Source organism: Centruroides sculpturatus, unplaced genomic scaffold (genome assembly GCF_000671375.1).
Source record: "Centruroides sculpturatus isolate CEXI.00-Female unplaced genomic scaffold, Cexi_2.0 scaffold479, whole genome shotgun sequence".
NCBI lineage: Eukaryota > Metazoa > Arthropoda > Arachnida > Scorpiones > Buthidae > Centruroides > Centruroides sculpturatus.
The window spans coordinates 83,656-98,982 of record NW_019384896.1 but is presented as its reverse complement, the minus strand read 5'-3'; the positions used below and the strand labels follow the sequence as shown (position 1 = coordinate 98,982).

Sequence of the window (15,327 nt, the reverse complement as noted above, 5' to 3'; positions counted from 1 at the left end):
CAAATTAAATTTAAAAAAATATATATATATATATATTTTTTAGAGAAAAAGAATGAATGATTGAAAAGTTATAATTATTTATACAGACCCTTCCGATTGATAATGGGGCACTGAAATCCTTTCCACCTTGTAAGCGGAAACCCCATGGGGTATTTTCACCACGACTTAATTTCACGGTGATCGTAGACATTTCGGTTGTTTTTTTGTAATCCTTCGAGCGAATTCAGTCTGTACAGCGATACATTCGTCCGCCGAACTGATTCTTCGTCCACTCCTTTTTCCTTCGCCTAATCTTGGTGTTTTACAAACTGTGACATCACGGAGCCAACATCGTGGGCGGAGCTAGTGTTGAACTGTGACGTCACGATATCAGAAGTTTGTAAAAATTTCAAATGTTGTTTCCATCATCATTTCTGCCATCTAGTGGTAATTATTATAAAAAATCTTTAAGAGATTTTATACGTTGATAACACGATATTCGCCATATTGCATTTACCATCGCCGCAGAAAACATTTAATTCTCAAATAGTTTATTTAGTGAAATTAATATTTAATATTTAACAAATTAACATGCTTATTTTGTCTATATTTAAATATAGAACGGAAATGAAGAGTCGTAAAAATATAAATGATACAGAAAAACTGTAACAGATAAGTGACAAAATTTCTCCCCAAATAATATTAGTTAATAACACGTATACATAAGTACTGTACATACAAACACTACAAACATACAAATATATAGGCTAAGTAATATACATATAAATATTTAATATATGCATATACCATACAATACCTTTGTAATTGGAAAAGGCTATTTTAATTACTGATGTCAGAGCAATTTATTGTTGTTTTTTATAAACAATTATTTTGCACTCTCATCAATATTTTGTCGTATCACGAATTAATTAAAAGAGTTTATTGTACATATAATTATTAATAAATAAATAAATAAATTAGCTTTTTAAACAGAAAAAATTCAATATAAAATGAATATTTTTAAGTTAAATCGAACAATTACTTATATTTTAATAGATTATAGCAGACTTTTAAGAGAGAGAGCTTAAGAAAAATTCATTTTCGTCTTCATTTATTTTAAGGAAGAGCGAATAAAATGCAAACGAGTAAACAATTTCTATAGAAATAAATTACTAAACTTTCAACTGGAATGTCAATTCATCAAAAAATATCTATGACTAATTGACATTCTTGTCGAAAGTTTATGTCTGTCACGTATGAACGAACTGTTTATTGTAAGAATTCGAAGATCCTTTTGTGGCTATTCACTACGATAAAAAAAAAAAAGTGAAAGTTACTTTTGTACTTTATATTCGAAATTTTAGTAAGTTTTAAAACTCTTCTGCATAGAATAAATTTACTCGTAATAATGGATCAAATTTTAACTTATCTTTTATTCATAAATAAATCGGCATTTTTAGTTTAGATTCTCCGAATTAATTTTATTCAGATTTCAATTTGTTGCATTTGAAATTTCTTTGTTTAAACAGGTTATTTACCTGTTTTTTTCTAAGAAAATAATTATAATAAATTATCGAATACATTGTTAATGTAGTATCAATCCTCTTAATTGTACTTAATATATTGAGGAAGATTTGTCACAAAAGCTGAAGGAATTTCAATAAGAAATCGTAAAGTTCCATATAATGCTATTTAAAATATGGTGACATAAAATATACAAATTTATTAATGTAATAAATTTCATTCATAAAGAATAATATAGCTTATATCTGAAATCGAATATGCTCCATATTTAATATATAAAAAAATAAAAATCTGAAGTTTCACAATTAAAACACTGTTACACAATACTTAAATAATAATCTTATACCTTATTAATTAGGATTTATATTCTATCTTCATTTTAGAATTTTAGATTTTTTTTTTATTTGTGGGGTGCTTGTGTGTAAATAGACCATAGTACTTTAAATCAACTGTGGAATGCACCGTAATGAAATTTTAGAATAGAATATTTGTCCTTTAATGAGTGTAGTCTAAGAATTAAGGAAATTTGATCATCTGCTAATACTGATTTCCTGGTATCTTAAGTGGGGTATAAGAGAAGTGGGGTATAAAAGAACGTAATAAGATGATTCATGTTATAAAACTTATATATATATTTTTTATTTTAATGTTAACTAGATAATATTTTATCAAATTATATATATTTTTTAAGCTCATAAAGTATAAAAAGAGAAAAAAAAACACGAAAATTATTCTTATAAATTTATTTAAATCTGTAACGTCCATATATCACAGCCCATCAATCATTTCGAAGCTATCGTTTCCATATTTATGTAAGAGAAGATTTTTTTAAATTGCAGAAGGATTTTAAATGGCCAATTGCAGACAAAACTANTTTCTATATACTGTATTAAATTTACACGATAAAAAATCGATAGTGTTCGATTTCTATACCAAACAATTTAATGGTCTATTTTGGGTTGCAATTTTAAAAAGATTGTAAACCTATAAATTCCCCACTGTCGTCCGTCTGTCCGTCCGTCTTTCTTTAATGTCGAGAATGGAGTTAGATATATGAAATCTGAGAGATATAGGGAAATTTTAGGGGCAGGAGGTCCGATTTCTATATATAAGAACTTCCAATACAAACAGGAAGTCGCGTTATTTTAATTCAAAAATTTTCCCCCCGATAGGCGTTAGATAAATGACCTGCGCGACTCTATTGTTAAAGGAAAAGTATGATGTACAGGGCAAACTACTATTAATCTGAGGTGGAGAGGATATATTTTAAAATAAATACATTAAAAATTGTAGCCCGGCATTGTAAATTTTTTCCGTTTTGGCAGGTTTCCTTTTTATTAAGGTTCTGTTTTGGACAGGTTTTACTGTATTTACCTAATCGTAAAAATGTAATATAACTTAATTATTTTATTTTATTAATTTTTTTATATATAAAATCAATACATTGTAAACGATGATGACAATCAAAGATTCTTTGAAATATTTGGGGATTGTTGAAACTTAATACATATACATCAAGTATAAAGCTATTTAAAATTATATTATCCGCTAATTTAATTAAATAAACTGTTGGTTTTCTTCTGAATATTTTTACTAAATACTTTTTCTTTCCCCTCCCTAAATGTTTATGATTTACAATTTATTCATATTTACTAATAATTACAAACGCTTAAGAAACAAATAGTCATGACTTCAAAGAATGAATTTGGACCTATAAATAAACATGATCTTACTCCATTTATAGGTAAATCCGCTTCTGACTCGTGAGATTTATAAATACCGGAAGGTCAATGAATTTCATTTCTAGTCGGATAATGAACTTTTGAATGAAAATAAACTGTTTGATTGGTCTATCAATTAATTTTAAATCTAAGCATACTTTACTGACAACTAAAACGTAGGTAAATGCGATAATACCTTCGTACTAATACCTATTTCATTGTCTGCTTAAAACCCGGTTAATAGATCTTACCAGAAATTGGTTTTGTTGTCAGCACTACTCTAGACGATGATCGTCTAGACCAGTGGTTCTCAAAGTTCCTTCCCCGACTGAAAATTGTGCCAAATTGCAGTATGTATTCATACTGCAATTTGGCACAATTTGTTATATGAAACGGCCGGGTGATGAGGGACGGGTCCCGGACGGACTACCCCAAGAAATATATGAGATATTTCTAACCCGTTCGGATTCAATCTCATCTCCCCAGAGCAATATATTACCACTTTAACTGCTTCTGCCGTATTTGTATCAGGGTCGTTTTTCGTAGGCGAGTGGAGAGGTAGTCAAGTGTCCTGTTGAGAAAAACATCTTATAATATTTCCTTGTCTGTTTATAACTATAATAATATTACATTGAACTGAGTTGTTTCTGCTTCAAATCGATTTATGGAGATGTTAGAATTGTAAACATAAATAAATAATGATGTAAAATATGTGCAATTAGTTGAAAATATTTTCCCATTTTGGTTCTCCAGTGTCTAAATGGATAAACCATTGGACACTGGTAAATGGTTGTGGGTTTGCGTCTTACAAATTGAATTTTTCGAGTTTTGTTTACGTGCTTAACACCTAAATAAGGTCAATTTCTTACAGAAAATCTTCTCGCGAATCATTCCATTGGCAGATCCTGTCAAACCAAACAACTTTCCCATTTTCTTTCACTTTCAGAATTTTCCCTCAGCAGTTATAAGCGTTCAGAGATTTTTGGGCACTTTTGATATGAAACATGGAAAAATGACACGCGAATTGAAGTTAACTTTGAACCAGGAAAGTAATTTACTGCATCTACAGAAGGTGGATTTGATCTGTGAATCGCGTTTCAAAAGTCAATACTGTGGTCAGGATGGATATTGATGAATGAGATTTTCATTAATTAACGAGGGAAAAACGGTACAAAAATTAAGCCCATAACATACGTCGAGGAGAGATTGGTGTCACTATTCCGTGCCAAGACAAATGCAATAATAATTCTTATAGTGAACGTAAATAATAGAAAAATATTAGGCATTATAACACATCATGGTAAGAAAAACACTTCTGCGTTACTAAACATGGACGGAACAGGATTGACTGGCCAAAGACTCGAGTATATCGAATCTGGATTCTAGTAACGAAAAAGTGACTCGCCCATTCTTAAATTAGTCTAATAAATATTTATTATATTAATACCGATTACAGCAAACATACAGTGTAGTCCATTTTAATCAATCCACTAGAATAACTCGAAAAATACCTATAAAAAATGCTGGACTTCAAGGAAACCATAGGATGGGCCATCGGTTTCGTCAAAGATTGTTATACAATTGATGAAATCGTAAAGTCTTACATACGAAAGTAATTTCCGATAACTACTGTCTATGATTGGTCGAGAGAGTATTACGTGATAACAGGGCGCCATTTTTGGTCGAACAATAGATAAAGATCATTGTTGATTGTATGTAGCTTTCCTGTTTTTTTTTTTCTTTCATTTATAAAGTATATCGTCTTGTTGTTTTCTTACAGGCTACAGGGTGTTTCAGAAATGTTTTGCTAAATTTCACAAATGATTAGTAAAGGAGTTTAATTACTAATACTTTACGTAGTCTTAAAAAAACGAAAATTACGCCACAACGTAACGATTAATAACTCGCTAATTAAGCTTCAGAATCAATTTTATTCAGGTTTTGCCCCTCTATAAGCCTGTGAAATTGGGTCAAACTTTTTCGAACTACCCTGTATATGTAAGTAGAAAATATATATAAAGTTGAAAAGTCGAAATATTAATATATAATTTACGATCTTTCTACTTAAAGTTATCTTTTAATTGCAAATTTTTCATATTTTTCTTTAGTTATTTTTCATTTATTTATGTTTTTATTAAGGAAATCGTCATTATTATTATTATTATTATCAATATATATTCTACTCGAAATTTACAATTACAACTCAACTGAAGATTCTTATTATGCTCTTTTACAATCATTCATCTATTCTCTTCTTCGTCTTTGTTTCCATAGAGGAGATTAATTAAAGAGAGCTTGACTGATTGATATATGAAGAATAGAACTAAGAGAGGAAAGATTTCTCTTCTAGATCTATTCTTCTCGGTGTAACAAGACTGACTCTGAATTTTTATAACAAGTCTAATTAGCTGATTGCTAAATAGTGTACTAAAACGAATATCTTTTCCATCATTTTTTAAGTAGTCTATAATTCTTTTCTTTCAATTCTTTCCATGTTTTCAATTACTAAACATCTCTGGACATTATTTTTAGCATTCTTGCACAACACACATCAAATGCCTTGATTCTTTTTAATGCTCTATTGTCATTGTTCTGATCTGGCATCAATAAGAGAACACTGACCTGTGTAAAATTATATTAAAAAAAACATCCGTCACTTCTCTTCTTTTTCTTACAGAATAATGCCTAAATCATTCCTATTATTAACTTTATCTCACTATTCTACTAATGTTATTTAGGGAGTGCCAAGATATTCAAATTAGCTTAATTCGTCTAACAAATACATTTTAACTCCATATTCTAAGTTTGAGTATGAAATGGAAGTGGAAGCCAAAATGTTTGGATCAAGTGAAAGAATTTCTGGCAGAAAAGAAAAGCTGCCAATACTTCTGGAGAAAACATGACGTTATCTGTCTAAAAATATTAAGTTTTCTCAGTGTTACTTGCTTCATCTTTGTATTCTTTGGCTAATTCTTTGTTTTGATTTTCTATATATAGTTAGCCAATACTTAATAAAGATTTTTACATTTTTTTTTTTTTTACAGTAGACGTTTTGGTTTCAATTTTACATAATTGTACAATAAGAACACTTGNCAAATTTGCCTGGATCCCATTAAACTATAACGAGCCATTACATTTTCGTTTTCTTTTGGTGTTTAAAATTTAATGTATAAAACATTTAAAGTAAATTATAAACTATTATTAACAAACAACAAATCGTGTGTATTATAAATTAACATTATAATATATTGCTTAATTTTTTAAACAGCATCTCAAGGAAAAAAATTCATTTGGCCACCACCTAGTCAAAACATGTATTCGAACAACGAACCTGGTTCTATAGTCCATCACATTCCCGGAGAAATCCAATGGAATCCATCATCTCCTTCACAGATGCGTAGAGGCCCAGTTTTTGCACCTCAAGATCCAAGACCCGCTCGTCGTAGAACAGATGATATTTGGCCACCGAGAAATAATGTAGGAACAGGAACCGTCTCTGCTCCTATTCCTAAACCAGTCAAGAGAGTCGGTAGGTTCGATGATTACATAAAACACACAGCTAGTATTGGAGTACCAGTTACATACAGAGCACCTCCCGGTACTCAATATGTTCAATATGTCGAAGAAGAAGTAGTCGAAGAGGAAGAAGTAGAGGAGGAAGAAGTCGAAGAAGAAGAGGAAGATGAATAAAAATGTTATTGTTTATTTTTGTGTTTTATTGTGCAAATCGAACACTTATCAATCATCTTTGATAATTTTAATTTTTTTTTTCCTCTGTTGAATCGCAACAACAGGGCATCAGATCCAGAGTACCATCTGTCAATCATACATGAGATTTCCTGTCACCGAGCTGTTTAGAGTTTTCTGCTTTATATTTAAAATGCTTTTTTATAGTTTTGTCTGCAATTGGCCATTTAAAATCCTTCTGCAATTTAAAAAAATCTTCTCTTACATAAATATGGAAACGATAGCTTCGAAATGATTGATGGGCTGTGATATATGGACGTTACAGATTTAAATAAATTTATAAGAATAATTTTCGTGTTTTTTTTTCTCTTTTTATACTTTATGAGCTTAAAAAATATATATATATTAAGCTTATATACGTTTTAATTTAATTGAAGCAAGTACAAGTCGACCCCCCATAACACTGTTGATAATTCCGTTTTATATGAATTCCATGTTGTACGAGTCACTTAGATTTTACAAATACGTGAGCCGTTTACAGCCCGGTACACGTATTTGTAAAATCTAAGTGACTCGTACAACATGGAATTCATATAAAACGGAATTATCAACAGTGTTATGGGGGGTCGACTTGTACTTGCTTCAATTAAATTAAAACGTATATAAGCTTAATATATATATATTTTTTAAGCTCATAAAGTATAAAAAGAGAAAAAAAAACACGAAAATTATTCTTATAAATTTATTTAAATCTGTAACGTCCATATATCACAGCCCATCAATCATTTCGAAGCTATCGTTTCCATATTTATGTAAGAGAAGATTTTTTTAAATTGCAGAAGGATTTTAAATGGCCAATTGCAGACAAAACTATAAAAAAGCATTTTAAATATAAAGCAGAAAACTCTAAACAGCTCGGTGACAGGAAATCTCATGTATGATTGACAGATGGTACTCTGGATCTGATGCCCTGTTGTTGCGATTCAACAGAGGAAAAAAAAAATTAAAATTATCAAAGATGATTGATAAGTGTTCGATTTGCACAATAAAACACAAAAATAAACAATAACATTTTTATTCATCTTCCTCTTCTTCTTCGACTTCTTCCTCCTCTACTTCTTCCTCTTCGACTACTTCTTCTTCGACATATTGAACATATTGAGTACCGGGAGGTGCTCTGTATGTAACTGGTACTCCAATACTAGCTGTGTGTTTTATGTAATCATCGAACCTACCGACTCTCTTGACTGGTTTAGGAATAGGAGCAGAGACGGTTCCTGTTCCTACATTATTTCTCGGTGGCCAAATATCATCTGTTCTACGACGAGCGGGTCTTGGATCTTGAGGTGCAAAAACTGGGCCTCTACGCATCTGTGAAGGAGATGATGGATTCCATTGGATTTCTCCGGGAATGTGATGGACTATAGAACCAGGTTCGTTGTTCGAATACATGTTTTGACTAGGTGGTGGCCAAATGAATTTTTTTCCTTGAGATGCTGTTTAAAAAATTAAGCAATATATTATAATGTTAATTTATAATACACACGATTTGTTGTTTGTTAATAATAGTTTATAATTTACTTTAAATGTTTTATACATTAAATTTTAAACACCAAAAGAAAACGAAAATGTAATGGCTCGTTATAGTTTAATGGGATCCAGGCAAATTTGAATTAGGGGTTCCATGTACAGTACAGTGTTGACTTCAAATATTTTTCTTCGAGAGAAGTTTTTGAGAACTATTTTCTTATAATAAATTAGTTTTGGGGCCCCTGTTGATGAGGGTCCCAGGCAATTGCTCTTTTTTGCCCATAAGATAACGCGCCACTGCAAAAAATGAACAAACTTCCTAACCTAAAAAACATTTGCTTTTATCTTAATTTAATTAATATATCTCTTTTAAATTTTAAATAAACTTACACTCCCTAACAATCGTTGGCGAAAATCCTGTTTTGGGAAGTTCTCTTACGCTGGATGTCTATAAAAATAATTAAAATTATTTAAGCTCTTTGTATTAATTACATTTTATTGATTTAATTAATCAAAACTTAATATTACTTTAGGAGGCCAAACATTCCTTCTTTCCCTTCTAACTGTGGTTACCGCTGGACTTGGAGTCATCTCCTAAGAAATCGAAAAGCGGAAGAAGACAATTAAGTTAAGTAAAAGTCGTTATTAAGTTTAGTGTTCGATCAGTTGATTCTTCAGTCCGTTCCTAGAAAACAAATGAGATTTATATGTGTACATAATATTAATCAGAGATGTTAATCAAAATCAAAATGCAATTTTCATTTCCAATTTGTCAAAGAGAACTAACAATTACATCTCATCCATATAAAGCTTACAATAGGAATTTTTATAAGTAACTTAAATTAGTCTATTATTAGGCATTAAATTAGAATTTTATTTAAGTTCTTTATGTATTAATTAAAGCTAAAATAAATTTAATTAATTTCTGTGTAATTCCATTTGAAAATTATCCCTGATTTTATAAAGATTGTGATATAAAAATTTATTTTCTTTGACAAATCGATATAACATATTCTGTAATTCAGTTATATATAAATTGATTGAAAAATAAAATTTAATTTTTATGAAATAAAGCCAAGTTTTTATCTCAATATCTCTAGTGTAATTTTATCTTAACTTATAAAGCATGCTATCATGCACAAATAAACTCATAAGGTGCGACGTGTTCAGACTTCTATTTAATGTGACGTGCCTATACTTTTAATATATATATATATATAATAATTTCACTTAACGAAATATAATAATCTTATTGAAAAAATAAAGAATTATGATCATTGTAAATTCCATAGACGTTTACTACAGACCTACAGTACTTATTTAAGACTGGGTAATTAATCTTATAATAGTAATTATCTATATATACATTTAATTTTTTAAAAAATATTCTTTAATTAATTTATATTGTATTATTTATATATATCTTTCTTATCAATTTATTAAGCGCCATAATTATTATAATTCTACCTTTTTTTTTAATAGAAGTGCGCGTATAAATTGTTTAATTTATATTTCGTGTTGATTTATTTAATTAAAAATGTTAAAAAAATAAAAAAAATATTAGACCGATAAAGTATAAATAATAAAAATTATAAGAAAAATACTCATTAATTCAATTGAAAGTAACCTAGATCAGAGGAAAGTCGATAGAGACGAATTAGTCACGGGAACATTATCAAGAGACAAATGCGATGTATGTCTAGAAGCCAATACCTTCAATGAATTTAAATTCTTGATACCAACGTTACTTGCAACTAATGCCAAATACTAATTGCGAAATTCGACTCGTCTTTCTAGAGATTCGAATGAATTTAGAAAAAGATTAATGACTAAACATTTATTTTCTGCATCATTGTCACCTATTGTATTTTAAGAGGCAACTATATAATAAAACGGATTTTGTTGTCTTTAATTTAGAAATTTTCGAAAAACTATATGAATTTTATTCAAGTTATTTAGGGAAATTTAATTTATTCACATAACCCGTAAGGTTTTAAATATAAACAGCTGAAACTATTTAAATATTTAACTGTATTTCTTTACAATTATTATATACACTTTCCGCACTTATGTTTACGTTGTGACTATTTACTAGACATAGCTATGTAAGTGGAACTATATTTAAATTCGTAATTTATCTGACGAAAATATATATATATATATATATATAATATTAAAACTTAAATAAAATTAATTACAATAATCTCAATTGTGTCTTTTTTTTTAGTACGAATTAAATTAGGACTGCATTATTATAAGAACATAAATGGTAACTATTAATCTACTTTACAATGTATATTTTCAACAGAAAAACTTGCCTTATTATCTAATAGAGGTCAAATATTTCGACGAACAATATTTGTTTCCATATAAGGCTTTCTGTTAATGTTTACATCCTAGTTACAAATCTGATAAGTCAGTACTTACAGATATGACCTGATAATTTTATAGTGAGTAAATCCGGTATTACGAAGCACTCGAATAATTGTAGAGAAATTCGATTATATATATATATATAATCGTTTACTCGAAAGATATTATGACTGAATGGTAAAATAGCAAATCCAGAAGAAAACATATTTGCAGTTGGCACCTCTTTTTTTTTTTTCTTTGTTTTTAATAGGATTAAAAGTCTTCCGTCTTTAAAACTAGTTGTAAATTTCGGGTGCTTTTACTGGCTTGTTTCCTACAGCTGTCATTTTGGTGAATGTGTCATTAGTAAACTATGCTCTATCTGTATCATTTCACGCTTTCGAACCATACCAGGAAGCAAATATAGGAAATCATGTAATAGTAAAGATGTACAGTATTATATAACCTACATATTAACAGCTTTTTTTTTACAGTGAGCTTAAAGCAATTCGAATAATCAACAACATACAATGAATTTTTACGGTTTTAGTACTATTCTAATTTAACAGTTTCTTGAATTTGGCTCTTTTTCAATTCTCTTCACACAATAATGCAAAACTAGATCACTTCACCTTGACTTTTAAAATTAAACCATTAAATTCGCATAAAAATTAATTAAAATTAATAGCTGCAAATAAATGAATTAATAATAATAATAATAATCGAATGTTTCTTAAGAGTAATTAATTAGTAATTATTTATTTACACGTTGATATATAATATATTTTATAGCCTATATAACATAGGAGAAGAATTTCTGTAGTGTACAATGCAAATATATAAATTTAACTGGTTTTATTTTTCAAGAATGTTAACGTTATAAGTCATAGTTTCAAATTATTATCATATTTAGCAGGAATATTTTTGTTTTGTATACAAATCTCTTATAAACAGAGGTTTTTTTTAAAAAAATATATTTTTCACTATGTTGAAAGTGTAAATTACGCAATATAGTATTTTTAAATAAACATAATATAAATTTACGTCGTTTTCTACAGCACATTTCTACACCATAAATTTTTTGAATTAAACAGGAAACGAAAAATCTCTGGATATAAGCCAAACTGGTTGAAAATTACTTCGTGAATATCCTTATTTAATGATTATTTTGAAACTAGATAGTGCCTAAAATATATATAGATCCAACAAATGTACATTTTCCCCCTTTTTTTTTATTTACTCTAAAATGTTTGCATAATGTGAATTATAATTTAATTCAAAACAATGTCAATTTTTTTCCCTCCTGTTAATATTAAAAGATATTTTATTCACGTGCCAAATATCCTATGGAAGGTGATCAGTGACACTTCACAAGAAAAGTCAATTGTTCAAAGCATAAAGGTGCTTTATACATTCTAGGTTATTGTAACTAAGAAAAAAGAGAACTCATTTGGCACTCCAATCTAAATTGTTTTCTACAGTTTAAATAATGAAAGAGTTTAAATGAACATTTCAAAAAATAGCTAATGAAATAAGTTATATTTTAGCATTTTGTCCCACATTAAATCGACTGGGAGAAGGTACATACATAGCTTAGTTCATACCATCCAAAAATAACTCAATGGCCTGTTTTCCAGTCTGAGTTACTCATTTCGGTTAGCTTAGCCAGATCCAGATCCACCTACATTGCTTACTCTGTGTTATGATACGTGTAGTTTGATGATTTTTAAGTCAATACCAAGTAGGACATTCAAGGACAGTGTCTCGTTAATGTGTCCCAAAATTATTTTAGACTACATTAATAAAATCTTAGTGAAACTATTTCAATTTCCAAAATAAGAAATCATACATAGAGAATTCAGTCGATAATTTTCACATTTAATCATTATTCAAAAATGTATCTAATTTATCTAATTTGATAATTCATCTGACTTACATTTTAATGCATAATTAATCATCTAAATTAAATGCTATTAAATGAATTTTCTTAAAAAATTTGATGTTTAATCTCGAATAATCGAAGAAAAATTAATTATTATTTTACTAAATAAGTAATTAGTAATTATAGTCATGTAAACAATATTTTCTTTCTTCTCCTCTAAAGTCTTTAGTAAGTGAAACTTTNCTCGTACAACATGGAATTCATATAAAACGGAATTATCAACAGTGTTATAGGGGGATCGACTTGTATTATGTATGTAAAATTATTTAATATATATATAGAGAGAGGCCTATAATAATGTCATATTCTTTCATGGCATTCACAATATAAATTTTATGTAATACAGTAAACTCAAATGAAAGAATCTCTATACAATTCCATTGGTATACTTATTCACCGGACTGTAATTATCGATTAAATTAATTATTTTCTCAATAGGAGGGTAATTTATCTTTTATATTAAGTTATATAAGTCTATAAAATTTGCAAGAAAGATATAATTAAGCGAGTAATCATTTATATTAAAAAGTCTTTCAGAATTTCTTAATGGGGAATTTTTATTAATGTGGTTAAGAAGAGGAAAAAAAAATCTTTAGGTGGATCATTCAAAAAGTTAACAAGGGAAATGACACATAATAAACTACGGTTTAGTATATTAATATTGTAACAGCCATTGCCTATTCGGTTTTTCATGAATTTCGAGGTAAGCGCTTTTAAAACTAAAAAAAAAAAAAAAAAAAAATTTGATATGGTTTTAATTCCAACATAGGAAGTCGACATTTTAATTAATATTTTCCGTATTGTCATTTCTATACGGCAGGGGGCGTTTCCACAGTAAGCGAAAGTTGTTTGTGGGAGAAAATGGCGCAGAAGTTTAGAGTTATTGGTTGTAGGCATTCAATCAAGCTGGTTTTTGGTCTCTTTCTTCTAATCTACCATCCGACAGAATGTAAGTTATTTACGTCAATGCTTTAAAATTGTAATATGAACAGAGATATGTTATAATTCGCGCGAAAATGTCCAGAAACTAAAGTTTACTTATTAGGCTTAAACACTGGCTTGGTGAATTTCAAATGATTATTATTTATCATTTGTTTTGAAAGATGTTCGTTGTTATTATATACACGGGCCGACTTTATCATCGTTTCCTGTTCAAATCATCATCGGTTTATGCCAGTAAAAACTCTTCGTATTTTGTCACAATCATCCAACTTCCTTGAATCAATTAAAAGATAGAATTGCATGAAATACAACACCTGTGATAGTCTCGATTTTTGCATGCACTGATGATTCTCTAATAGAGGTTCTACTTACGTATACAAAAGATGAGTTGATCTTGAGTAGTTGAAGAAACAATGGGCGTTCGTTGACGAAATGAAGCCAAGTAAACGACGAAACGTTGATCACCTCTCTCTCTTTCTCTCTCTTTCTCGCTCTCTCTACAACGCTATTTCCAGTCTTCTGACGTATGTGGTGTTTGCCAAATGACGCATCGACATTCTGTTCAAGACTTTTGGTATAAAAAGATATTTTCAATATAGATTTTATTATTATTTTAAGCTAACGCAACAAATTCTTCGACATTCGAACGATTGTTTATTATTGATAGTAATATAATTTAATCTTTTCTAAATTCGTTTTAAACAGTTGACTTAATAGTTAAATTCCGAATTAATTTTATTACCTAAGCATAGAAAGAATAAACTATAAACAAATCTTAAGCAGATATATAGAATCATAAAGGTAATGTGACCTTAATCGCTTGTCCAAAACTTTATTCTTTTAACAAAAAAAAAAAAAGAAATTTGGCAAAGATATTAGATAGAGGCATTTGAAAACACTTCTTTCTCCAAGAAATAAACTGGAATTAGAAAACGTGTTGCATGTAGTTTGAGATCATCCTTGTGTCACACATGAAAGTAAACAAATGATTTTTATTATATCTTTTGTTTAGACAAGAAATCTAAGTTTGTTGCAGCTATCTTTATACTTTGTAGTCTAGTAGCATCTCAGAAAATGTTTTCGTATTTTATAAATAAATTATTATTTTAATTACATTAAAATCTCTCGAGAAATTAATTATTGTCTACAATAAAAAAAATATATTCAAATAAACTAATGCATTCAAATTTAAAAGAGAAAAAAAAAGTTATTGTTTTATTAGTAACTGCCAAAAAATCCTTATATTTTCTATAATTCCTATAATTTCTTTGATTCTTTTAGGAATAAAAACAAGGTAAAAGGTCACGCAAATAAGAGATTTAACATCCCTTATTTGGAAAGAATTAAAAAAAATTGATAAATTAAAATTAAATAATATATTGTAAACTTATATAATATATTTATTTTGCATCCTTCTACTCCTTAGTATTGTATTACTTAGTATAAGCCTCTATTAATATTTTAATTTTTATTAAAATATAAATTAATTGTGTGTTATATATTTAAAATACTCATCTTTTTAAATCTCTCCTTTAATATTACCTCAGTTCATTTTTTTTTTTTAAATTTAATCTTAATTTAATTAGAGAATCCGAAAAGCTCTTCCTATTAAAATTATTTTCATTTAATTTTATTATAATATTATTTATT

The 15,327-nt window shown here is 28.5% G+C and overlaps 4 protein-coding genes across 8 annotated transcripts in view; 2 read left to right on the top strand and 2 right to left on the bottom strand.

The window, feature by feature from the left end:
* LOC111631382 (PDZ and LIM domain protein Zasp-like) overlaps positions 1-337 on the bottom strand; it is a 19,272-nt gene extending 18,935 nt beyond the window's left edge. The window contains exon 1 of one of the 2 annotated variants that reach the window (XM_023375612.1): positions 89-337. In XM_023375612.1, the coding sequence (XP_023231380.1) occupies positions 89-190 (102 nt within the window). In that variant the 5' untranslated portion in view covers positions 191-337. The remainder of the gene's footprint in view (positions 1-88) is intronic. The other variant, XM_023375611.1, reaches the window with a different exon arrangement.
* A 6,134-nt stretch (positions 338-6,471) lies between these two features.
* Positions 6,472-7,247, top strand: LOC111631400. The gene has a single exon (XM_023375638.1). The coding sequence runs from the start codon at positions 6,537-6,539 to the stop codon at positions 6,912-6,914; it is 378 nt and encodes a 125-aa protein (XP_023231406.1). The 5' UTR covers positions 6,472-6,536; the 3' UTR covers positions 6,915-7,247.
* Positions 7,248-7,639: 392 nt separating this feature from the next.
* LOC111631397 lies at positions 7,640-14,187 on the bottom strand. Of its 3 annotated transcripts, none has more exons than XM_023375634.1 (4): positions 14,050-14,187; positions 8,970-9,126; positions 8,832-8,889; positions 7,640-8,407 (listed from the first exon to the last, which is right to left on the bottom strand). In XM_023375634.1, the coding sequence occupies exons 2-4, from the start codon at positions 9,030-9,032 to the stop codon at positions 7,986-7,988; spliced, it is 543 nt and encodes a 180-aa protein (XP_023231402.1). In that variant the 5' UTR covers positions 9,033-9,126; positions 14,050-14,187; the 3' UTR covers positions 7,640-7,985. The 3 variants fall into 3 exon arrangements, with proteins under 3 accessions (XP_023231402.1, XP_023231404.1, XP_023231403.1); XM_023375636.1 differs by lacking the exon at positions 14,050-14,187 and adding an exon at positions 10,760-10,893; XM_023375635.1 differs by lacking the exon at positions 14,050-14,187 and adding an exon at positions 10,069-10,195.
* Positions 13,582-15,327, top strand: part of LOC111631396 (bone morphogenetic protein receptor type-1B-like) — a 42,867-nt gene continuing 41,121 nt past the window's right edge. Inside the window, exon 1 of one of the 2 annotated variants that reach the window (XM_023375632.1) lies at positions 13,582-13,684. In XM_023375632.1, coding sequence (XP_023231400.1) covers positions 13,597-13,684 — 88 coding nt within the window. In that variant the 5' untranslated portion in view covers positions 13,582-13,596. Of the gene's footprint in view, positions 13,685-14,127; positions 14,252-15,327 lie in introns of those variants that run through there. The other variant, XM_023375633.1, reaches the window with a different exon arrangement.

Coding starts and splice junctions, on each gene's coding strand:
- LOC111631397 (XM_023375634.1), bottom strand. CDS start 9,032: ATGACTCCAAGTCCAGCGGTAACCACAGTTAGAAGGGAAAGAAGGAAT. Junction 8,890..8,969: donor GGAATGTTTGGCCTCCTAAA/GTAATATTAAGT, acceptor TTATTTTTATAG/ACATCCAGCGTAAGAGAACT. Junction 8,408..8,831: donor GCCAACGATTGTTAGGGAGT/GTAAGTTTATTT, acceptor TTTTTTAAACAG/CATCTCAAGGAAAAAAATTC.
- LOC111631400 (XM_023375638.1), top strand. CDS start 6,537: ATGTATTCGAACAACGAACCTGGTTCTATAGTCCATCACATTCCCGGA.